General features: G+C 42.4%; 1 protein-coding gene across 6 annotated transcripts in view; it reads right to left on the bottom strand.

Moving 5' to 3' along the window:
• SPATS2L (spermatogenesis associated serine rich 2 like) overlaps positions 1–24,167 on the bottom strand; it is a 202,974-nt gene that overhangs the window by 2,692 nt on the left and 176,115 nt on the right. For all 6 annotated transcript variants that reach the window (XM_055122610.1, XM_055122607.1, XM_055122608.1 and 3 more), the window contains 4 exons: positions 15,050–15,108; positions 7,328–7,437; positions 5,158–5,260; positions 1,207–1,427 (listed from right to left, as the gene is read on the bottom strand). In XM_055122610.1, the coding sequence (XP_054978585.1) occupies positions 1,207–1,427; positions 5,158–5,260; positions 7,328–7,437; positions 15,050–15,108 (493 nt within the window). The remainder of the gene's footprint in view (positions 1–1,206; positions 1,428–5,157; positions 5,261–7,327; positions 7,438–15,049; positions 15,109–24,167) is intronic.

Raw genomic sequence — 24,167 nt, 5'->3', positions numbered from 1 at the left:
AAGCTGTGAAGATATGTCCAGATATGATTATGACTTTATGACATGTTGCCCATGAATATATGAAATGTTCCTGGTTTAAGTACTTTTTAGAAGTTCATGAAGACATTCGGGATCAGGAAAATACCTGTCAGCATCATTCGTAATAAAACTTCTCATGGACCAACACCAAAATATCCAACAGAGAACTTGACAGAAAAATAATACTTTGGGATGCTTTCATTTTTATATTTGGGTCACATCCGTGCATGTGTAGGGCTTACTTCTGGCCTTGTGCACAGGGACCACTCCTGGCAGTACAAGGCAAGTGTCCACCATTGTACTATCTGTCCTGCCCTGTCCCTCTTCTCAGAGTCCCTTCACTCAAATTAGCTTGCTAAGAGATCACGGAAAGGTATTTTTACAGCCAATACTACTTCTGCATCATTGAATCCTGCTCTTGTTCATTCTCTAACTACGGAAGGGGAAATCCTTTCCTAAGGCTGCAGTGGAGAAGCAGTTGCAGAAGAGGTGACTTGGAAGCTCCTGTTATTAGGGGTCAGAATAGAGAGGAATTGGCAATATCATTAAAAGATGTCGTTTCCTTACTGAAAGATCAGGGAAAGAAGTTTAAATTTCTGGTCTCTAAGCTAAACATAAATGGGAATTAAATGACCTTAAAAAATAAATGCCAGGGCTGTGGAGATAGCTCCAAGGGAGAGAGCACATGCCTTGCATGTATGAGGCGATTCCTGGCACATGGCCTCCTCTCCCAGGACTACTAGGTGTGACCTTGGTGGTCCTGGCACAGCCCTACAAGACCCGGGTGGATTATCACGGGGAGTAGTTGGGGGGCCACTGAGAACCCCCACTTAGTGTTACATTTCCTCTCAATACCAGTATTAATTGTCAGGCTCTGAATCTTATTCTCAAGTCCACATGACAAGCAGGACTGAGGGTGGAGGTGGCCCTCAAGGGCATGAGAAGTGCAGGGTCTTTGCGTGGACTCAAGATGGTATACAAAGGTCACTTCCTCCACTGGAGGGGGCTGGAGGAGCCTCTGAGGTGTGGCTTCCCAGGGCTCCTGGGAGCAGCCGGGTGATGCGGCTGACAGTGAAAGGCTCTGTGGGACGCTCAGGAACTCTGGGCTAAGATGGTTGTTTTCATCCCCTGTAAACAAGTAGTTTCTCTTCTCTGGCACAGGCTCAGGTGCCTCCTGGACGGGCTTACCTGCTTGTTTGCCTGCCCGGCCTGGTGAGCCGTGTCGGTGCTGGTGGGTGGGCTGCTCACCATCTTGGGGTTGGTTGCTTTCCCCTCGGAGGCCTTGTTGTGGCTGGTTGATTTCCGGGTAAAGTTACTCTGCTTCCCAGAGGCTGCTGGGTGGGTGTTCAGCAGAGGCTGCAGGGAGCTGCAGGGAGTTCTTGAGGAATAGTTGTTCTTTGGGTGAGTAACTACAACCAGAGAGCAAAGGCATTAGGGGCAGTGCCATGCACACCAGTGCCTTGGTAATCCACTAGGAGAGGCAGAAACTGGCAGAAGCTTTATAAAAAAAAAATTAAGAAAAGTTACTTTCTCTTGAAAGATGTCATTTGAAAGGGCACTTTGGTGCTTAGAAGTCCCCTCAAATTTCCGCTGTGAGAATCACTGAACTGTGATTACGGGGTAATCATCCAACGGTGGGAGGCATTTGTACAAAGTAAGACATATAGAAGCAACTTTAATATCGCCCTTTAGGTCAAGAAGACATATAAAAGAATTCCCCATCTTTGTCCAAAATGCACAGTCTCCTGCATGCTCCATCGCCAAACCCTTTTTGAAGGTCCTGAAGACCCAGTCAATTTTTTTTTTTTTTGGTTGGGGGCCACACACAACAGTGCTCAGGGGTTACTCATATAGCACTGTCACTGTAGCATTGTCATCCCGTTAATCATTGATTTACTCGAGCAGGCGCCAGTAGTGTCTCCATTTGCCCCAGCCCTGAGATTTTAGTAAACTTATATATATATATATATCCTGTCACTGTCATCCCGTTGCTCATCAATTTGTTCGAGTGGGCACCAGTAACATCTCTCATTGAGAGACTTATTGTTACTGTTTTTGGCATATCCAATATTTAAATCATATATATATATATTTTAAATCAATCGCCGTGAGATATAGTACAGACTTACAAATTTTCATGATTATGTTTCAGTCATACAATATCAAGTACCATCCCTCCACTAGTGCCCATTCTCCATCTACAATGTTCCCAGTATCCCTCCCACCACCCTCACCCCACCCCCACTTGTCTCTATGGCAGGCATATTCCCTTTTACTCTCTCTCTCCCTTTGGGTGTTGTGATTTGCAATATAGGTAGTAATGGTCCATCATGTTTGGTCTACAGTCTACTTTCAGCATGCATCTCCCATCCCGAGTGAGCCCTCCAAGCATCATTTCACTTAGTGTTCCCTTCTCTGTCCCAGCTGCCATTTTCCCCAGCATGTGAGGCTGGCTTCCAAGCCATGGAGCAACCCTTCTGGCCCTTATCTCTATTATTCTTATGTGTTAATCTCCTATTCTTTTACGTTATATTCCACAAATGAGTGCAGTCATTCTATGTCTGTCTCAGGGGTAATACTCTTGGCTCTGCATTCATGAATCATTCCTGGTTGGTGCTCAGGGGACATGTGGGATGCCGGGGTTGAATCTGGATTGACCACATGCAAGGCAAACCCCCTACCCACTGTACTATCTCTCCAGCCCCAAACCAAGCTGGTTCTTACTGCAGAGTAGCAGGGAGACTGTGGGTGCAGGGACACTGGCCTGTCAGCACTGTGACGCTCTTCAAACCCAGGACTGGGGTTTTATCGCCCCAGGTCACGAACTGTCTCTGACCGAACCAGAGGCCTAGACCTACTAGCCTTGAAAGCATCTTTTCTATTCCTTTAGAGTTACATTATCTGCCCTTTTATCAACCTTATTTTTTCATGGTCGTGCTGCAGATCTACACCAATCCCAATGCTAAAGTCATCGCCAGCTAATCAGACTAGTCCCCAGTGGGCCCAGGCAGGCCTGTTCAATGTTTATTATCCCCAATTCCTGCTGGTTTTGAAAGGGGTGGGTTTTGATGGGATGATTTCTGTGTGATTGCACTGACTCGGAGCTGGTGAGAATCAATTCAAGGATAAAGTCCTCATTTCCCTCTCGCAGTTCATCAGAATTGCACTGCCAGGCTGGACAGCAAGACCCTTTGAATTTTAAAAGTGTCACCAATTTTTTAAAAGCAATTTTCTCTGCTACCTCTGTTGGATCAGACTTAATCCCAAAGTTCTCCTAGAGGATTAGGCGTGACTAGTCGGGATCACGGAACATTAGAAGGAAAGGACAGGGATGAAGCCCTGGCCCTTTACTTTCCTAGGTAAGGTATGACAGCATCTTGGGGGGTGTTCAAACACCATTGTGGGTGTTCCAGTTGGCTCCTGTGCTCACTAAATTCAGTTTCCTGAGTTTATAGCTTTGTATAGCCCAGAGACCACTATTTCTGTTCTGTAACTGCGGGCTGCCCAGGTGCTCTCAGCAAAGCTGAGCAGGAAGAGTCTTTGGAAAACTACTGTGGCAGACATGTTCAGCCGTGTGATGTGGGGAGGGGGGATTTGATGGCATGTGAAGAGCTTTGGAGGAAAGAGGTGCCAGCCAGTCCTAATCCCCAGCTCCTTCCTCTTCAGAATAGTCACTCTGCATTAGGGTCTCCTCATCTTCTGGCAGGCCAGGAAAGAGTTACATTCCCAAATGGGAGGAAGAGCCACCTGCCTTTTAATCGAAACTTTTTTTTTTGTACCACACCTGGTGGTGCTCAGAGCTTATTCCTGGCTCTGTGCCCGGGGACCCTGCCTGGTAGAGCTCGGGGGACCCTGTGGGTGCCGAGTCAGCCTTGCACAAGGCAAAATGCCCAAGCTGCTGTACTGTATCTCCAGCCTGAACTGCCTGCTTTTTTAAAAAAAGCTACGGGTGGGGGATGGCAAGTTGGTAGATACTTTCACACTAGAGGGAGCACAGAGTGGGGAAAAATAACTAGCAACCAATATAATCTGAAAATCAGATCACTAAGGAGGATCTGTAAACAAGGATGCTCACAGTGTTTTCACCTTCAGTGGTGAAAATGTGGAAGTCACTCAAAGTTTACCAGAAGTGGAGTGGTCATGTCAATTATTACTAAAGGGACACTCACTTAAAATATATCAATGTGGAAACGCATCTCGAAGATACTGTGAGGTGACAGGAGCAAAATGCTATCTATGATAGATGCATGCGAGTCATACTCTGCAGTTCTAATTTCACATGTGATATTTGTATAGCAGATACCATGTGCAGAGTATGTGAAGGCTTCACAAAAGCATGAAATGTGCTATTTAATATTGTTCTCTCAATATTAAATTGATTTAATATTGATTAAACTGATTAAATTGATCTCTGAGATCAAGTTTAGTGTTTTTATTCTCATAAAAACAAAAAGGAACCCAAACCCATGCAGCCAAATTTAGAATTTTTTCGGCAGATGAGGAGGCTGTTCATTCCACATCCTCCCTCTCCCCCAGTCCATTTTTCCTTGGGGAAACATGCTCTAGGCCCCTTCAGGGCTCATTCCCACCTGGTGGGTGGGCTGGAGGAGGGGGAAATATCCAGCAATTTGGTTGCACATTAGCTGCTCTAATTAAGGCTTAATAGGAAAGGAGCCGGAAGCTAATGGCTGGAGTGAAGTCTTTCATTATCTGCAGCCTTCACTCAGGCAGAGGCACACACGCAACAGCCGGGCCCTGCACAACAGCCTATTGTTCCCCATTTATTAAACTGACTTGCTCTCGGGGCAACCGGTCTCTGTCCAACCTGGCTGTCTGAAATCGGAGAGGCAGTTTATCCAGCAGTGCCTAAGAAAACTTTGTAAAAGGTCTACACTAGTTGATCTGTTCTGTTCCGTTTAATAAATCCTGGGGATTTACTGATGGGCAGTGGCATTTGAAGGCTCTAAGTTCAAACCTTGACATTTCAAGTGACTTGTGTCATGACCTTAGATCATTAAATCTCTTTACACCTCACTTTAGTCCCCAGTGGGGGACTGCGCACCTGACATTTCCGTTATCCATTCCAAATAGCATCAAGCTGACTCACACAGAATTATTTAGCAAGTATGCAAAACTCACTTTCTCCGCAGAGCATGATTTGGGCCTTTAGCTGTTCAATGTCACAGGAGAATCGGGCAGCTTTCCCGAGCTCTTCATCATATTTACGCTCGCTGACAAAGTGCTGGAGGGAAGAGAAGGAAAACAGGAATCACACAATTACAGAGCTGGTGGAGGCCCGAGCAGATTCATTCACACTGCCACCGATGCATGGTCCAGCTCCATCGGTGCACCAGGCCTGCTCTCACATGCCAGGAGCAGGGTCACCTTCATGTTCTGGAACGTGTGGAGGCCCTGTTTTCCCCTGGGCTTGCAAAACTGACAAATGTGTGTCTGCACGTCTGCCATGTGTTCTGCGCCCGGCAGCCTCTGTGAGCATTTCACACTCTCTCAGTGGTTTTCTGGGTTGTTACCTTGGACAGTGGTTGTCTAAGGTCATAATCCTTAAGAGAAAAACTTGTCACCCTCTCTAGGCACCTTGCTACCTCAGGGGCCAGCAAATCCAAAAGCTGTTGGGATTCAGAACTTTCTCATGGCTGGTGGAATTTCAAGTGCTGTTAAAGAATGATGAAAGAGAGGTTTTGAGAATTCATTTAAAATAAAGCTCATGTGCAGATGACAGAGCCAGAAATACAGAAATAACTATGACTTAGTTCCTCCATGAGGGGTTTACCATGTGGTGAGGGAAGCAGACACCACTTACCACAGTGCCAGGTAGAACAACATAGGTACAGGTGTAGGTTCAGGTGCACGTATAGGTGTTTTAGGAAAATCAAAGAGGAAGAATTAGTTTCCTACTTGAGGTATGGGGGAAATGTGGTGGGAGAGAAAGCATCTGCACTAGAAAATTAAAAGAAAATTATTAGATTCTTACCAGACAAGGACCCAATTCTTTACAGATAATTTCATCTTCATCTAATCACAGTATTATGAAATCAGTACTATTATTATCTCTATTTCAAAGGGAGAGAACTGAGTGCTGGAAATCTCAGAACTGGGCTGTTCCATCCCACAGCCTGTGCTGTTGACCATTTTATGATGAATCCAATTTTGATATATATAAGTGAAACTAGCAAGACGGGTTAATTTCAACAGACCTGGAAGCTGGTCCCTTCGTATTTCTTACTGGTTGTTCTAAGGAGGACATTATGGGAGCTGGAAAATACATTTACTGGAGTCCAGTGTGAATTTGGTACTGATAGGAAGGATATTCCATGTTGAGGGAAACTAGATCTGCTCTGGGCATTTAATTCCTGTCTCAAGGGAATGACCAAGTTGAAGGAATATGGTGAGAGCAGAAAGAATAGTTAGGAGACTATTGCATTTGACTACATGGAAGGCAACAAAGACTAGGGAAGTGAGAAGGGAAAGACTTCTTGGGACCTTTGAGGAGGGGCTTATCCTGGGGGACCTCCCACTTTTGCCTCATCAGAATGGAGGCAGCTAAAAGTTCACTTGTTTTCTCCAACCTGTTTTATGTCTAGCGAAGTGATGGCCCTACTTATAAAGCTAACAGCAACCGAGACTTCTGCTCAAAGGACAGCTGCTCCACCAGTGTCTGGTAATCAGAGTCACCTACAGTTCCTGGTTTTTTACCTAACTGTAGCCTGGACTTTTGAGATCACTCTCTGCTTTGGGGAGCTCCATGCATACCCTTTTCATTCCAGTCCTTCTTGATATCAACAAAGTCAATTTCTGTTGCTTGCAATGGAATAAGTCAGAAAAATACACATTTGTGTGTGGTATGTACCCCTGAGAACAGAGCAACTGAGCTAGAAAAAGTTGTTGGGAGGAAACATCCACATACCATGCATTCTTCAAAGTCTTAATTGTTACACAATGCTCAGACTTAGTGAGCATTCATATGTGGGTATGTTTACAGACATACACATAAATTACATATAATGAAAGTAGTAACCCTCATCCTGGTATAATTCACGGTTGAAAACATTTTTTTAGATGAGTGACTAAGAAAATGGCCTGTACCTTTCCTCTATAATAATATATCCCTTCAACCACATTATACTTAAATACAGCAATTTGGTGGTTCTTCACCCTTCTGTATCCTCTGTTTCAACCCTGTGAAAGAGAGCTGGCTATATGATGTTAGATCCTCAGAGAGCAACTTTCTGTGGATGTGAAATAAACATAATGGGGCTCAGTGCTTGGGCTGGTGTATTTGAGAACTGACCTTAATTTCTGCCCTGAGTTCGGCCAGCTGCATTTCTGCCATCTGACTGGCTAGGTCAGTAAGTCTCTTTAGTTCTTCTGCTTTCTTCTGACGAGCAGTCAGGATTTCCACTGCCAAATAAGAGGGAATGATGTGTTAGGGTCAGAGATTCAAACATTAAATCGCCGAATTTCCTGGAATCAGTTCTCCTTCCATGGACTGCTTGCTGTGTGGTACCAAAGCAAGATGTGCCCTCGGTGCTGACTACTAGCCACTCCTTTCCTTCCATCCTCATCACCAACCGCTACACCAAATATCAGCCCTACTGATTCACTCTACACCCACAACCTCTCCTTAATTTTCTTTACTGGCATCTGATCTCACTTACTTAATTTAGACTTTTTAATTTATGCATTACTCAGAAGTATTTCCCAAAAAAGATACTGATTCAAATCCTCTCTGAATGATACCACTGAGACAGGGAGTCCACTGAGGAAAACCATCCGCTGGATGGGCCTACTGCTGGCTTCTAAGAGCTTCCTATGTCTGAATGGTTAATACCGACTCAGGGTGACTAGCTGCATTTATGGAATGACACAAGTATCATTCATTGGTTTTTCATAAGCTAACAATGCATCTGCTTTGGAGACTCTGCAGGTATGTTCTCATTTTGCAAGCAGACAGAAATTCCAGACCAGACTATCTTTTCCTTGTTGTAAGTATCCCAAGGGGAAAATCTTCTGCCAGATTCATGCTTTGCTCCTCAGCATCTGTGCACACAGAGGACACCACTTCTCTGGCACCACATTTCACACATCTGAATCAAAAGTTCAAGCAGACACATGAGTTCACATAGTAATTTGTGTTTCTTGAAAGACTGTGGAGTTCAGGAGCCAGAGACACAGTACAGGGGTTAATAAGGGTGTATCCTTTATTAAACCTAGTTGAATCTCCAGCACTATGTGTGCCTGAGTAGGTCTGGCTGCATCCTTAGAAGCCACCAAGCACTCCCAGATGTGACCTAGAGGGCCTCTGGCACTACCAGGTTGTCTTGGTGTCTCTAGCACTGTAGGGCTTGAACAGTACCGCATCCTTGGACCCTCACATTGAACCTCTGGTCTGCTTGGCTGAATTAGGGAGCACTTAGGAAGTTCGCCCCACCCAACTCTACTTCCACAGCCAATCCCTGCACCACAACAAAAGAGAGAGAGAGAGAGAGAGAGAGAGAGAGAGAGAGAGAGAGAGAGAGAGAGAGAGAGAGAGAGAGAGAGAGAGAGAGAGAGAAGACCATGGGGTTTCGAAGCAATGAGCAGAAACACAAAAGGTGACATTATCTTCATTATTGTAACTGCTATGGTGACCACACCTAGCAGTGTTAGGGTGAGGGAACCTTGGTGCCAGGATGGAACCCAGGGCCTCATACAGGCAAACATGTGCTCTACAACTGAGCCACATTTCTGGCTCCATGATTTTCTAAAGGATCCCATTGCACTTCTGTAATCCAAGTCACATATGAATTGCCTTCATTTCGCTTGGACAAGCATTTTGAATTACAATAATAGAGCAGTCCCTCTAAGACCATCTGAATGTCAAATTCTGTTTTTTGACTAGACAAGGGCCAACTTTGACTGGCTTCATAGTAATGTACCCAGTCAAATAATACTACTTCTAACTGCATGAGTTTTCCAAGTTATATATTGTCAAAAAAACCCCACAACACCCCCAAAGCCCCCAAACAAAAAATGACCCCCACCTAGTCACTTAAAAAAAAGGAGCTGAGAATCAATCAAGAGTTGAGATTTCCTGCAAACCATAAATGACTCTTCAGACAGACTGGAAACTTTTTACAATGTAGATACCAATGTGGAGATGACAATCAAACAAGTAATCTATATCTCATAAAGCCTACTCATCTGCCCAAATACGGCAATTAAGCCTTGATTATTTACTGGACTTCCTCTGCTTCCCACTTGCAATGCCATATAGCTGGGCAGAAGCTGATCTGTGCTTAGCAGTCTTTCAGAACACAGAGGAACAAATAAAAAATTTACTGTCCAGATGGGAGAGAAAGGAATTTCTATTTGAACACTGCATGTATAACTGAATGATATCCTAAGTAACCCTGAGGTCATAACATCCTAGGTTAGAACCAGAGGTCATAAAAAGATGACACACAGGGTATGCATTTGTATTTGTTTCATGTACTACAAACAAGCTGCCCATATTGGAAAGTTAGAAACTCCACTTTTTTTTTTAAAGTAGGCCTTTGAACTTCTCTTAAAATAATGAAATTTCTAGCCACAGCTGGCTATTATGAAGACACGATCTTTTAGCCTTGTTTTCAGTTTGCCAGGATCCCCTCCTGGCTGGCCCTGTTCATTAATGCTACCTGCCTGTCTTCCATAAACTCCAGTCTTGGCGGACTACCATATCTATTGAGGATACTGAGAAAGACTTAGGCCTTGTGGGTGGCCAATATGTTTGTGACATGAAGAATTCAAAGAATGAATCAATCTCTGATTTAGAAGGACTATGCAAAGAAGATTGGAATTCCTGTGTTACAGGCAGGGATCAATTCAGAATGTTAAGAATACTCAGATTATTTGCCACTATAATTCAACCTGTGGATGGGAGACTAGTGTCTGGGGTATGAGAAAATGATTCCATGATGATAAAAAGAAGTACTCATTATTGTGAAAAATCAATTCCTGAAGGTTCTCACTTGACAAGAAAGTAGTCAAGGGATGGCAGAACCAGAGTGACTACATAGTTAAATGGATTTCATTTTCTTTAAAGTCTCCTTTTGGGGATTGGTGACAATTAAGGGTAATTGTTCTTTTTTGATTCAAGTAGAACTTGGGCATTCATATGAAACCAAAGTTTTTTAGAAATAGTTATAAATTGGTCCTAAAATAGGAATGCAGGTGCAAGATCACCAATAAATTCTAAGTTTACACTCATTCAAATGTGCATGAAAATGAATACTTTGCATCAGCAAGTGTTGAGATGAGTTTTACATATAGTCTCATTAACATTTCAAAGCTTTTCATTATGAAAAAAGTGAAAAACTCTCAAAACTTGATATAAAGTCAAAATGTATCCTTTGGTGGAAGCCAACATTTTTACCTCAAAACATCAATCATAAAAACAAAAGCTAGAAACAAAACACATTGGATCCTAAGATTCATTGAACCTATAATTTAAAATAGAGTAAGAAGCACGTCTTCAAAGACACATCCTTTCAGAAATCTGTAGATGACAGTTCTATACAGCTTATATTTTCACTGAATTAAGGACTTGATTAATATTATTTATGTACTTTCATAAATAGTATTTGAGATGTTGAGATTCATTTTATCCAAAAGATTTATAAATTTCTTCAAGTTCTTGGAAGCTTACTAATATTGTTCGAAACATGAAATATTTTATAACTTCTCAAATACTCCTACTCAGCAAAGGGTGATCTTGAAATTCTGGGAGTTGAGGGGACTGGGAGTCTGGACAGAAGTAATTCTTCACTCACAAAGTGTCTTTAAAATCCTTCTCATTCCTTAAATTTTTTTCCTGGCAAAGTTAGAATTTTCTTTGCTAATGCATATGTATTCTAGTTAATATAATGTTTCTCCTTATATCATAATAAATCTGACACCCGAAGCACATGGTTAGCTAGGCATTCCATTATTTAGATAGGCAAAGCAAATCTTAGCACTGCAATACTCTTGACTTCCTTGTCTGTGAAATGTAGCAATCATATGTAACTTGAATGTTCTTGTGGAATCATATGAAATAACTTACACAAAATATTTGCCTCATATATTCACAAATACTCATCACAAAGGTTACTAATGAAGTGAAATATAGTGACCTAGAATGTACTTCCTGCGGTAATGTTCACTAGTAGTGAATCTTACTTAACTCACTGCATTGTTTTATTTAAACATTAGGAAATAGTAAATATTTTTTTTTCCTCTTCCAGTATTGTGTTAGGTGCCACGAAGGACATAGGATCCCAGACTAGAATTCAGGAAAAATAGCTTATACCTTGTGTACTAAATAAAAAAAAATGTGAAAAACACTCAAGATATAAAATAAAGCAAGCTCAAGATGATGGCCTCAAAGGCAGTTAATATTCATGGGGAGAAATTCAGCATTCTTGCCCTATCTGTGGAGCCATTCAGGTTGAGAGAGAAGCACAATCCGAAGACAGGCTGCCTGCCCAGCTGATCTCCATTTTCTGACTGTCATGTACACCAACCTCTTCATCAATAAGGGGTTTTCCTCTTTGTACACAGACAGTATCAGGCAGCGTGTTAAATGGCTGGCCTCTATTTTCTCACTGGATCTCTCTAGTAACCATCTGTTGTCAAGACTTTTCCTATACCCCCTTTTCTGAAACAGAAACTTAAGACTTTAAGAAGTTGAAAAAAAAATGGTTCAAAGACAAACAGCTAGTAAACTGGTGAAACCTGGATTGAGATGTTTTTACCAAACACTGTTGTCACTGAAAAGCAGCTTTCCTAAGGTGCTGTGAAGTTCTACAGCCACAACCAATACCAGCAATTATTACAATCAGGTGAGCCAGGTGACCCATGTGGCAGTTTCAGCTAGCCTGACAATGTTTTTAGTTTGTTGTCCCAATTTCTTCACAGTGCTGAGCACCGAGAGGGAGCAGTGAATCTTTACTGACTGGATAACTTTTAAAAATGGAACTGCCTCCTAGTAAGGTGCTCCAAATTCTAAAGGCCTTGGCACTGAATATTATTGTCCCAAGGAGGCACAAAATGTATTAAAAATGGAATTGGGGTGTTTTAAGAATGCTCACTCTTCTAAAAATGAGCACATATGCTCTGTAGGATAACATTGGTTTGTCCTTTCTGCCTTGCCACAGGGAGCTTAGGTTTACTGGGTTACTCCATCATAGTGCTCCCATTGCTCTGTGTTTATTTGTAAACTCTTTCTTTGTGCTCTCTTCCCCATCCGGTCAATCACCTTTATCTCCTAATCAGACTCTGTTAACTTGTAAATATTGCTTTTTTCTTCTAAGTCCTTTGCATGGTTAATCCAGAGGAATGTCCTTTTTTTATAGGCACAGAGAGACAGTTAATGCTATGCTTTTGTGATGTGGGAGTTGACTCCAAATAATATTCACTCCTGGGCATCTGTTTTCTCGACTCAAGCCTCAGTTGCCCTTACTTCCTAGTACCCCAAAAGCAGGGTCTCAATGAGGGACTGGATGGACCCAGGGCAAGCTGTGAGCTACCATGGCATCAAGATGGGGAAGGCCAAAGCGCCATAATACTTAACTATAACTTAAGAGCACGGTCATGGACAAATTCTGTCATGATCCAAAAAGTAACAACTAGATTAGGACCCTGCAAGGTTTAGGAAAAATTAACCTGGCCTGAGCACTGTAGTCTGGGATCTATAGCAAGATATCCCCAGGAGAGTCACCTACAAGCTTAATGTATCTCTTACTGTGTCTATACAAAATAACTAATATTAAGAAGTAGAATTAACATATTAATTAAGATGTTAATTAAGTTACTGGACTAAGGAAAAGAGAAAAACTCTTAGGTGGTATATGCCCTTGAGTCCAATGCAGGTGATCAGGAAGGGCTTTGCTATGTTGATTGTGCTACTGGACCTAGGTGTGGTTGCTACCTCCAACAGTGGGAGAGATGAGAGAGAGACCAAGGCAGCGAGTCAGAGCATGGAGAGACGAGCAAGAGAGACAGGAGGAGAGGGAAATGAGGGGCTTAGTGAGATTGAAAAAGGTGTGTGGGGAGAAAGGAATACATGGTAACTGATCACCAACCAACTTGGCCCTCCTTTCCTCCTTCGTCTGCCCCTGGCATTGGCCGTCCCAGGTGGGGAAGTGGCGCGAGACCACCGAACACAGCGTGAGATAACTAGTTGCTTGGTGACTAAACGGTGCTCTTAAATTTTTATTTTGGTGCTAGTGAAAACATTCTGAGTTAGTGTTGATGATAAGAATTTTTAACAGCAGGACATGAAACTGAAAAATAAAGTGATTTAAATCCTGAGAATGAAGGGAAATCTATGTGGCAATCTCCTTATACTGAAGAAATCAACAAACTTCTAAAGAATAATTTCACAATCAAAGAGACTGTATAACTATCTACTCCACAGCTTAATCCTAGATCACATTTAGTTTCTTTTAGCAGAACTTGCTATCTTTTAGATACTAAAATGTTTACAATCATACATAAATATTGTTTCACAAATATTGATAGCTATTTTTCCAGAAAATGATTAGACTTTGATCAAAGTCTTAGACAAGTAAGATGCAAAGAGAAGAAAGAACTGGGTCACAACCTTCATTCTGGAAAAAGAAAGGCAGGCTAGTCAAGGGTAAAGCAATTTAGCTGAAGCCTGGTTGGAGACACAGGCTGCCACTGATCTACTTCCTGAGATAAAGTTTGGGCAAGGATGAAAAATTTGAAGTGCCTGGGCAATGAGGATTAGAAAACGAAATCCCAGATGGAAAATATGGTTTTAGGATTTCCATTCACATAGTGGACTGATTTCAAAAAGAGAGGGCTCAGCATGCTGGTGTGGCACTGACTCTAACTGAGCAGGGCTCCAGCACGGGGACCTTAGCTTCTGCGAGATGGTAACTCTGCTTAGACCAGCTGCAGAGGAGAGTGAGAAGTTGAGTAGGGATCTGGATAATGTGTCAAGCCCAGAGCACTCATATTCTGGGCCTTTCTATGATCAAGTTAATCTGATTAGGCTCATTATTTAAACATATCTGACAATCACACTTGTGCTTTCAAGTTAAAACAGAGTTTTTCTTTACAGGTGTTAAATTGGCAGTTGTCAACAAGTTGGATTAATTTTAGAAACTGAGGTTTCTAAATAAAAATGGAGTGTTTTGAGAAAACTTCATTTAGTACATCTTTAAGTCTTAATTATTAATATTAGAAATGTTGCTTAAAAGCATTGGAGACTTAGCCCACCAGGTCTGAGAGTTAGACTTCTTAGGTATTTGAAATGTTCCAAAAAACCCCACAGATCTTTAAAACTGATAAATGTAATTCAAAATATTAAGGAGAATTTAAGTTTCAAATGAGATGAATTTTACAGGTTAAATTATTTGTTAAATTTGGTGAGTTGAATCTAAGAAAAAAAAAAAACAAGTGAGAAAAGTGACTGCAGAAGAAATATTGCAAGATCTCCAAGCTGCGATGGCTTGAAAACGTATGGCTAACATTTAATTAATTTGATAAAATTTGTTTTTAATTCAACTGACTATCAAGTTCATCTGTACAAAACTTCCTTTTGATTCACTGTACTCAGTTGACTCCCTCTCCTGTGTCGGTCCTACAAATCCTTCTGCCACATGAATTTACTGAGGTCTCTGGCACTAAGTGAGGGGCCCAAGGTTATAGAACTCATGACCCAGAATTCCAGGAGGAAATTTTAAGACCTCACTAAGAATCTGTATCACTGTCAGTCTGCTCTTTGAATTGGTTTTGATTGGGAGAGTTCTTCCAAACCACCATGTTTATTATTGTTTGTTTTGGGGCCACACCCAGTGGTGCCTAGGGCTTACTCCTAACTCTGCACTCAGGAAGTACTCCATACTCCCAGCAATGCTCGAGGGAGCATAGGGAATGCTGGGATCAAACCCAGGTCAGCAGCTTGCAAGGCAAAATGCCCTTCCTGCTGAATTATCGGTCTGGCCCACCAACATGTTTTTAAATCAAAGAACCAACTTACTGGCTTCTTCTTTCACTTTGTCCATTTCTGCCATTAATGAAACTTCTTTGTCAATGATGCTGGGGGGGAAAAACAAAAGCAAAGAACTCTTTATCAAAGATAAAACTTTTGGTAAGCACCATAAGTACAAAGAAAAATCATTTTCATGAAACAAAACAAAATGACCATAAAGATTTCTGTGTTATAATGCCAGCAGCATACTCTGCCTTTCCCAAAATAAGGCAACATGGAAGGGCCATTCCCAAGTATAACGTGGTGATGTCTGCTAATCAAATCAGTCAGAAAATCTAAAAGAACAAAGGAGTTTGGACTTCCATAACTATTCTGCTTCAAGTTTGAATTTGGGAATATTTTGCTCTATAAATCCCCAAGTTCCAAACCAAAATAATAAGTGCCTATAAAGCTGGCACTCAGGTGATCACAGCCTGCAGTTGAGAAATCTCCACACTCACCCTTGGGATTCTGGCCAGCAGCGGCAACTGTTGATGCAGATAGTTTTGGAACCCACTTTAGACACAGGGTCACCTACCTCTATGCTCTGAAATGGGAGTCAATGCCCAATCCCCTGATAAGCATTTTCAGTTTCAAATGAACTCCCCCACACCACTGTTAATTTCATTTAATTTCTGATTGGCCCTTTGAAAAAGCATTATCTGTACAGGTCATCATCTGTCTGAAAGTTTATCTCTCTCTCATCCCAAATCTTAGTTCTTTTCCCAGAAACAATACTGACATATGTACTGACAAAATACCTTATGTGTCAAAACTAAGGCTAGATGTCAGTTTTTAACTTTTCATTTGGAACCATAAATATATTTTTAAACTATAAATAATGGTTTAAATAATGTCTGTATTTTTTTAATTTTTTTAAATTTTATTGAATCACCATGAGATAGTTACAAGCTTTCATGTTTGGGTTACAATCTCACAATGATCAAACACCCATCCCTCCACCAGTGCACATTCCCCACCACCAATATCCCCGGTATACCTCCCCTTTCCCACCCTCGCCCTGCCTCTGTGGCAGACAATATTCCCCATACTCTTTCTCTACTTTTGGGCAATAATGTATGTATTTAAAAGACAAGACTACTGGGGGGTATAATTAAGCACAGTATTACTACAGTATCTAAAACCATTAACAATTAGTTTAATGTTCCCAGCTATCTATTTAAAGTTCCCCAATTGTTCATGCAGTTTTTCCAATACATCATTTGATCCGGGCTATAATAAAGTCTATTCATTTCAAGTAGTTCAAAAGTCTATTTACAACAAGACTGTGTTGTAAATCTGTTTTTTGATGGGGGCACTCTTGGTGCAGGGGCTACTCCTGGTGCAGTGCTGTGGGAACGTGTAGTCAAACCTGTATGCAATGCAGACATTCTAGCCCTCTATGCCATCTAACACTCATATCTATTTTAAATGAAGGCTTCCTTCCATTTACAATTTATTTGCTGAAGAAAGTAGGTTGGCTACAAGCCTACAGACTTGGCTAGAATATGAATTGTGCTGACAGTATATCTATGGTATTATTTAACCATATCATTTATATTTCTTTTTTTTTTTTTTTTTTTTTTTTGCTTTTTGGGTCACACCCAGCGATGCTCAGGGGTTACTCCTGGCTTTGCACTCAGGAATTACTCCTGGCGGTGCTTGGGGGACCATATGGGATGCCGGGGATCGAACCTGGGTCGGCCACGTGCAAGGCAAATGCCCTACCCGCTGTGCTATCGCTCCGGCCCCTCATTTATATTTCTTATTCATTTGTTACCAGGCATAGAAATTTGGCTAGATTCAGATTTTTTTTTAAATTTCAGGAGGAATACATTGTTTTATGCTTCAACTGGCAGAAACAAAATGAAGCAACTCACAGATTTTCCTCTTGTAAAGAAAAACACAAGTGAGTGTATTCATGTTTCTATACCTAATAACAACTCTGTAAGAAATAAAACATCTATCTCTTTTTCTTTTCTTGATTCCTGGGCCCCACCCGGTTGTGCTCAGAGTTCATCCCTGACTCTGTGCTCAAGGATCAACTCCTAGTGTGCTTGTGGAAAAATATGGGGTGCTGGAAATCAAACCTGGGCCAGCCTTATGCAAGGCAAATGTCCTACCCACTGTATGACTGCTCTGGCCTCACATCTCTTGTCTTCTTGACATCAGCAGCCATTGATGATCACTGTTTAGATAAACAGGGTTTGCAAAATTGGGATAATCATGTTCTATAATTTCCTCTTCATTTATTTATTGGTATTCTTCCAGAAGAATAAATATTCCCTTTTGGTTATCATGCAGAATCATTTGTCTAGATAAAGCAGGATAAATCCTGATCCTTTATTTTTATTTTTACTATTTCTTTCTTTCTTTTTTATTATTCAAGTTTTCAAGATAATACTTGGTTCCTTAGCATCTTCCAATGTAACCAATGACATATTTTGCTTATTTTCATAGTTTCATTATGAACTCAAGTTTCACACACTTCCTTACACTACAATCATCATAACATTACTACCCAGATTGTTCCAGATGTACTCCCCTTGCCCCATCAGAGGTCCTTTTAAAATGTATTGTGTTAAAGGTTTATGCTCTCTTAAGAGGAAATATTTTATGATATTTGTCAGGATAAGAAGTGGCTCCTTGGATATGTCTGAGGGGTTTGGAGACTCCTTAAGCCAAATATTTGGGGAGAAAGGGCTGTGTGCTGAGAAGCTAGATCTTTCCAATCAGGAAACCCTAATGGAAAGAAGTGACGTGTGCACTGGATGGCAAACTCTGTACTACTGGGCTCCAAGCCTAATCCATCAAGTGCGGACAGCAGCGAGCTCCATGACGCATATGGCTGAAGGTCACTACATATGGTCACTTTGGCATAACGAGCATATCAGATGATATGATGCATTATTTATTGACATTACACAGGCATCATGTCAGTGTGTTTTTAAGTAGGGGAAACAAGTGTTACAGAAAGGTATATGGTAAGAAGTGTCTCCTCCATCTCTGTGCTCGCCTTTCTGGCGGTCTCAGACTAATTTCTTCCCTTTCTTCCCAGAGACCACCAATAACATCCATTAGCTGTATGAAATGCTAGGTGAGTCAAGAGGCTCATATCCTTGATTATCACATATCTTCAGCTTCTCTGACAAATTTACAAATAACAGTTTCACTTGAAATAGCCAAGCAAATCTAGGTTTTTAAGAATCTTTTTAGGGCTGTAGTGATAGCACAGTGGTTAGGGCGTTTGCCTTGCACAATGGCTGACCTGGGTTCGAATCCCAGCATGCCATATGGTCCCCTGAGTACCGCCAGGAGTCATTCCTGAGAGCAGAGCCAAGAAAAACCCCTGAGCATCGCTGGCTGTGACTCAAAAAGCTAAAAACAAACAAACAAACAAACAAACAAATAATCTTTTTAGAAAGGGTAGGTTTATGTCAGTTCTGAAAAGCGAGGTGGATGGATAAACTATGAGGGAGATAAGATGCGAATCTGGAGAAAATGTCTGAATGCCCACTTTCCCAGAGAAAGGGAGGAGAAGAAAGAGAAACAGAGAATCAGGAAACAGAGAGCTGGGTAGAAAAGAGCCTGGAGAAATCAGAGCCCAGTGGGCCAAAGAACTTCCCAGAGCCAGAGGCTCTGGGACCTTGTAGGTAACAGCAGAGAACCAAGTCAAGTTGCATGGGGTTAGGATGGATGTGCAGGAATAAGACTCAGAGAGAAGCACTATAAGAGAGAGGTCAATAAAATGTTCATTCATCAATCCTTTGCTGAGTGCCTGATAATTTCCCAGGCAAGAGTGTTTGGGCTGGTGAGGCAGGAGCAATAGTATAGTGGGTAGGGTGGTTGCCTTGCATGTGGAGATCTGGACTTGATACTTAGCACCCTGTATTGTTTCTTAAGCCCACCAGGAGTGATCCCTGAGCACAGAGCTAGGACTAAATAAACCCTGAGCAGCACTGGGTATGGCTCAAAAGCAAAAACAAACAACAAAAACGTTTTGGGGCCAGGGATATAGTCATGGGTTAAAAGAGCATTTTAGGATCCTACTATCTTAACATTCTTTCTGGAAGAGCAAATAGAAAGATGAAGGAATGCATCACCCATCAAACCTACTGTGGAAACAGTGATAAAAGAGGAAGAGAAAAAATGATGAAGGCAAGAAGAAATCGGAAATCGCCCTAGCCTCAGTCAACCAAAAGTTTCCTAAGGAGTGTCTGCAGGTAGTGGGATCATGCATGCTGCACACTGAGGGATGTGCATGCACAGGTAAAGGAAGGCACGAATATCCTCAGATGTCCTTTGGGAAGGTCAGCAGGGGAGAGGGCAGGGTGGATGCTGGGACAGCCCCACATAGGCGTCCCTCAGTCCCCAGACAGGACACAGATCCTGCAAACCGGAGTTCCCTAGCCAGTGTGTGAAAAGAAAGGTCTTTGCTCATTTTACCAGCCAATATGAGACTGAGGTTGTTTCTTTTTTCCAAAAAAAAAAAAAGATTTTGTTGATTAAATTTGTTAGCACAATCATGTGGGCAGAGAATTTACTGGATGGACATGTAGGGGTTGGTAATACATTACCCCAGGTCTAACATATATTAAACAAAGCTGGATATTCACTCTGTGGTTAGTTCAGACCTCTAGGCCAGCAACAGGAGGATGAAGGTTATACACAATAAATTGCTAATCTGCTTAATGCCCACTTGAGGATGTGAAAATGCCGGCGAGGCTGGCATCAAACCAGGCTTCCATTCCCCTAGGTATTTCATCTAAAGATTGTCCTCTAGCGTGTTAGTAATTGAAGCACCACTAAGTATGACTGCTTGCAAAACTCACATGCAGAAAGGCAGGCTGAACCATCCCTGCTGAGTCAGGCCCCTGCTCTCAACTGAGAGGCTGAACCTAAACCCGGATCAGGTGCAAAGAGGAAGCGCCCAAGGAAGCACCCACACTCCCTCTAGAACCCAGCTTCTAATATGTGGGCCACAACCCCACAGAGGGTCACATAAATGTGTGTGTGTGTTTGTGTATGTGTGTGCTTAGGGGGTCACAGAAAATAGCCTTTAAAATAAATTTATGATTTATTATGTGCAAAATGCTTGTTCTGTATAACTGTTTTATATAGCTGGAGTTGCATATAAATTTCTCTGGTGAAAAGTGTTGAGGAGTGGACAAAGCTGAAGAAGCCAGCTTAAGAACCTCAGTTAAGGGGCACCCAAGGTTTCTTGGAAATGTTGCTTTGGAGGTAGTAGCAGAATTGATGAAGGAAAGAACTGGGAGAAGATGTGGAAGAGGAAGTCCATCCTCTGCAGGCGTAGAGGAGCCAGGATTACCCCAGCCAGTACCAGCTCAAAGCAAGGGACCAAGAGGAAAGACCAGGTCCAACCCCTTCCAGCTGCCCCAAGGCCTGCCAATATATATTCATGAAGGATTTTATTAGAGCCACTGAAGGTTGTCCTGCATCTTCTGGGAGGTATGTAAGAGGTACATCTGGAAGAGGTGCCAGCTGAAGGATAGAGGGTGCCAACAAAACCAGATATAGAGCGTAGGAGTGAGGACCTCTGAGAGGAGTGATAACAGACAATATGACTCCCAGGAAGTCCGTGTGCTTCCTTCCAAGGAATACTTGTTTAGACAGGCAGTAGTCCTAAGTTACTTCACAATGAGAGCTGATCGAATCTGAGGTGTGAGCATAACAGGTAGAGCACTGTGCCAGGTCTTCTGCAGATTATGTCCTTGCAGTAGTCCAGCACTCCAGGAGGCTTGAGCTCTGCCTTTTCCTACTGTAGCAGATCTCTTAGTCTGATGGGAGACTCTCGTTCTACACCAACCTGTAACTCTGATCTTGTTACAGGTCCACACAGAACCATCACGTCTCCAGGGAGCTCTGAGTCTATTTCAGAAAATTTCTGCTCAAGCTTATGATCTTACTGTAGGTTGCCTGACAAAAATCACTGAAAGAGTGAAAAATATGAGGGACGAGACATATATCCATTTTTGGAGCAAATAGAAAGATGAAGCAATGCATCACCCATCAAACCTACTGCGGAAATAGTGATAAAAGAGGAAGAGAAAAAAATGTTACTTCTTAATTGGTATTTTGTGCTGCTTGCATGGATGCCACATTTATGCAAAAATTATGAAAATCTTGTCACTGTTGGAATCTAATCATTCGAGATACAAAATTATGGATAAATGCGTAGTAATATCTACCAAATGCACAGAATTTGGTTCAGAATCAAAAGAGGCAGTGAACGACTCTGTCTGCAAACTGGGGTGGTGATCGGTTATGGAGATGTGTACCTCCCACCATGAATCAGCAACAATTCTAGGCAATAGGCACTTTTTATTTTCCATAGTGATCCTCTGCACTTGACAATGCATAATTCTTTACTTGGCTTTTCACTGATCACTAAAAGTTCTCTAAATGGTAAATTAAAGCCCTCCAGAGAGTACCGGATCCTTATAAGACAGCTGGGATCTGTTCTCCGTAAACTGAGCTCACAGATAAAACCCAGGATGACCTCACAGGCTTCAAACATGTCCTTCCTCCTTCCAAAATCACCTCTTCTCATTTTATAGAAACTGCCTGGAGAGTAAAATTTTACTCTGTTGCCATAAAAAAAGCTTTTATTAGCAAAGCAATCAGGTGGAAGGAGAGGAGCTCACCGTGGTGAAGCTTTTCCGATTTATTACATAGTTAATCATCACGCCAAAGCCTCATTTTACAAAAATGTTTCCACTGTCCTGATTCCTTTCTATCAAGGACTAATAATAACAATAAGAAAAGAACTCAGAAAGCACTTTAGGAGGAATAGATCGATCGTTTCCTGCTCTGTGGAAGACTCTTCTTTAAATCTGGAGACTGCGGCGGCTGAGTGACAAAATGCTTCATTTGGAGGCTGGCTGAGCCCGTCAAGCCCAGGGTTCTTCATAAATAAAGATGCTGTGATAGGGAGCGGCCACAGGACTGTCAGTGGGCGATAAGCTGGAGAGCAGGACGGGCTGGTGGATATTGAGGAATGAAAACAGAACTTTCAAAGGGAAGTCAGAGAAATCAATCTGCCACAGCAGCCGGAGAGGGAGATGGCCAAGAGTTAAAACTAGGCCACATTCCGTCTCCCAGGCTTTTGTTTCAGGGAGACTGAGGGGGAGAGAAACTGCTGGGCCCATTCCATTCAGTTGCAGGCAATTTTGGACTCTGCTGGGGATGAAGTGTTTCAATCTGGGGCTGCCTTAACCCCCCCCCCCCCACCCCGGCTGCCAAGCTGAGCAGAAGGAAGCCTCCGGGGAGTCTCAGGAAGAAGAAAGAGGCAGAGCAGGGCGATTGGGAGGGCCTGCTGACGGGGAGCTGCATTCCCTATCCCATGTGGAAGAGAGCGAACATGGAAACTGCTGGGGAGAGAACTCTCAGTGCTGCGGTGAGGCTTTCCTGGTGTCGCCCAAATAGTGCCACGCGCTTAGTGAGTCACAAGCTGTAAAAAGAATCCTTTCTTTCACTAAGGAGTAATTGTGAAAATAAATCTAGTCAGGGTTTCAGCACACCCATCTCTCAAATGGCTGCAGCTTCTGCTCCAGGTTTGACATGCACCAGTGTGGTTGGTTCTCCTGAGCCTCCAGGGCCCTCAAGGGGAGGGCACGGGCCTGCACCTGGTGCCAGGCTGGGCTGCTGAGTCTCTGGGCTTCTGTTTTTTTTATTTTTATTTTTATTTTTTCTGTTCTGCCGCTGAAAGGAGACAGCAGAACAGGCAGCCTGAAACACGGCACTTCAATGTATTATTTTGAGCTATAGGCACTTGAAACACAGCAAATGCAGGGAGTTGATTTCTCTGAATCCTGAAAGGCAGGTCCTCCAAAAACAGAACGTGACAATTGCAAGCCCCCAGCCCCAACCAGGAGTTTCACCAGAGGGCAGACTGTTGGCCACTGGCATGGGAGAGGAGGGTAAAAACCAACCCCACACCCCGCCAAACTAGGACACAAACTATCTGATCTCCCAGCTAGTCTTCAAAGGGGCCTGGCCATATTTCCTTAACATTATTTACTCTCTTCTAAGACATCTACATCTCTGTTAAGGAGGCACTGAATCCTGAATTTCGAATCACCTGCAGAGTTCTTCACTTCCCCTCAGGCTGATTCCATGATTACATTAGGTGCACATATAATCAATGTCTTTTTCCTTGGCCCTCTGCTTTCACTGTAGGGGGGCCAGCCAAGAACACAGAAGGGTAGCAGGGAAGTTAGTTTTTATCCCCCCTTCGTTTCCATTCTGTCCCTACTCTTGAACCCTACCCACTGGACCACCATACTCCAAGTTACTGTGACTTTTCTTCCTTCACTTCTCACACAAGCAAGTCTTCTGTTTAAATATTAGCCCGGCACCCCCACTCCATTGTTGCTGAGTGACCCCTTCGCTCCTCATCAAGGAGCTGCTGCTGTGGACTGACTTATTTTGCTCTTTGCTGGGACTCCTGGGTCCTTCTACTCGGCACATGTTTGCATTTAGGGGGTGGGGGAAGGAATTAATTTATCTGAATGTAGTGGGGGTGACAAATGAATACATGTAAAATTTATTTGCCAAACATACAAAATTGAACCTACTTTTCTATAGCAGGTAGTGAAGGCTTTGGGGGACAGGGTGTGTGTGTGTGTGTGTGTGTGTGTGTGTGTGTGTGTGTGTGTGTGTGTGTGTGTGTATGTGTGTGTGTAGCACAACCCTTTGTAAAGCTGCCTCAAAATGGTGACCACCAGGAAAATTAAATAATGGGAACAATAAATCTGAATTACACTAGACATACAAAGTCAAGTTAAAAAAAAAAACAAAACAAAAAATACCCTAAGACTGTCAGTAAGCGTTGACAACTGCACTAGATTTGCCCATCAGGCCAAGCCTGGTTTCCCTCTATTCCTTTCATCAGAGGTAACATCACTTGTAATGTTAATATCTCTTTGTCTGCCCATTTTACATTGGAACCCTACAATGATTTAGATCACAGTGTATGAATATTTCATCCCACTGTCTGAGGCACATTTCTGGGATAAGATATGTGCCAATTTAGCATATGGATAAACTCTCAATACATAATAATACTGGAGTATCAAAAAGACAAAGCTAATCAATCCCATAAATG

The sequence above is a fragment of the Sorex araneus genome, chromosome X (assembly GCF_027595985.1).
Source record: "Sorex araneus isolate mSorAra2 chromosome X, mSorAra2.pri, whole genome shotgun sequence".
NCBI classification, from domain to species: domain Eukaryota; kingdom Metazoa; phylum Chordata; class Mammalia; order Eulipotyphla; family Soricidae; genus Sorex; species Sorex araneus.
This window is presented reverse-complemented; position numbering and strand designations above follow the sequence as displayed.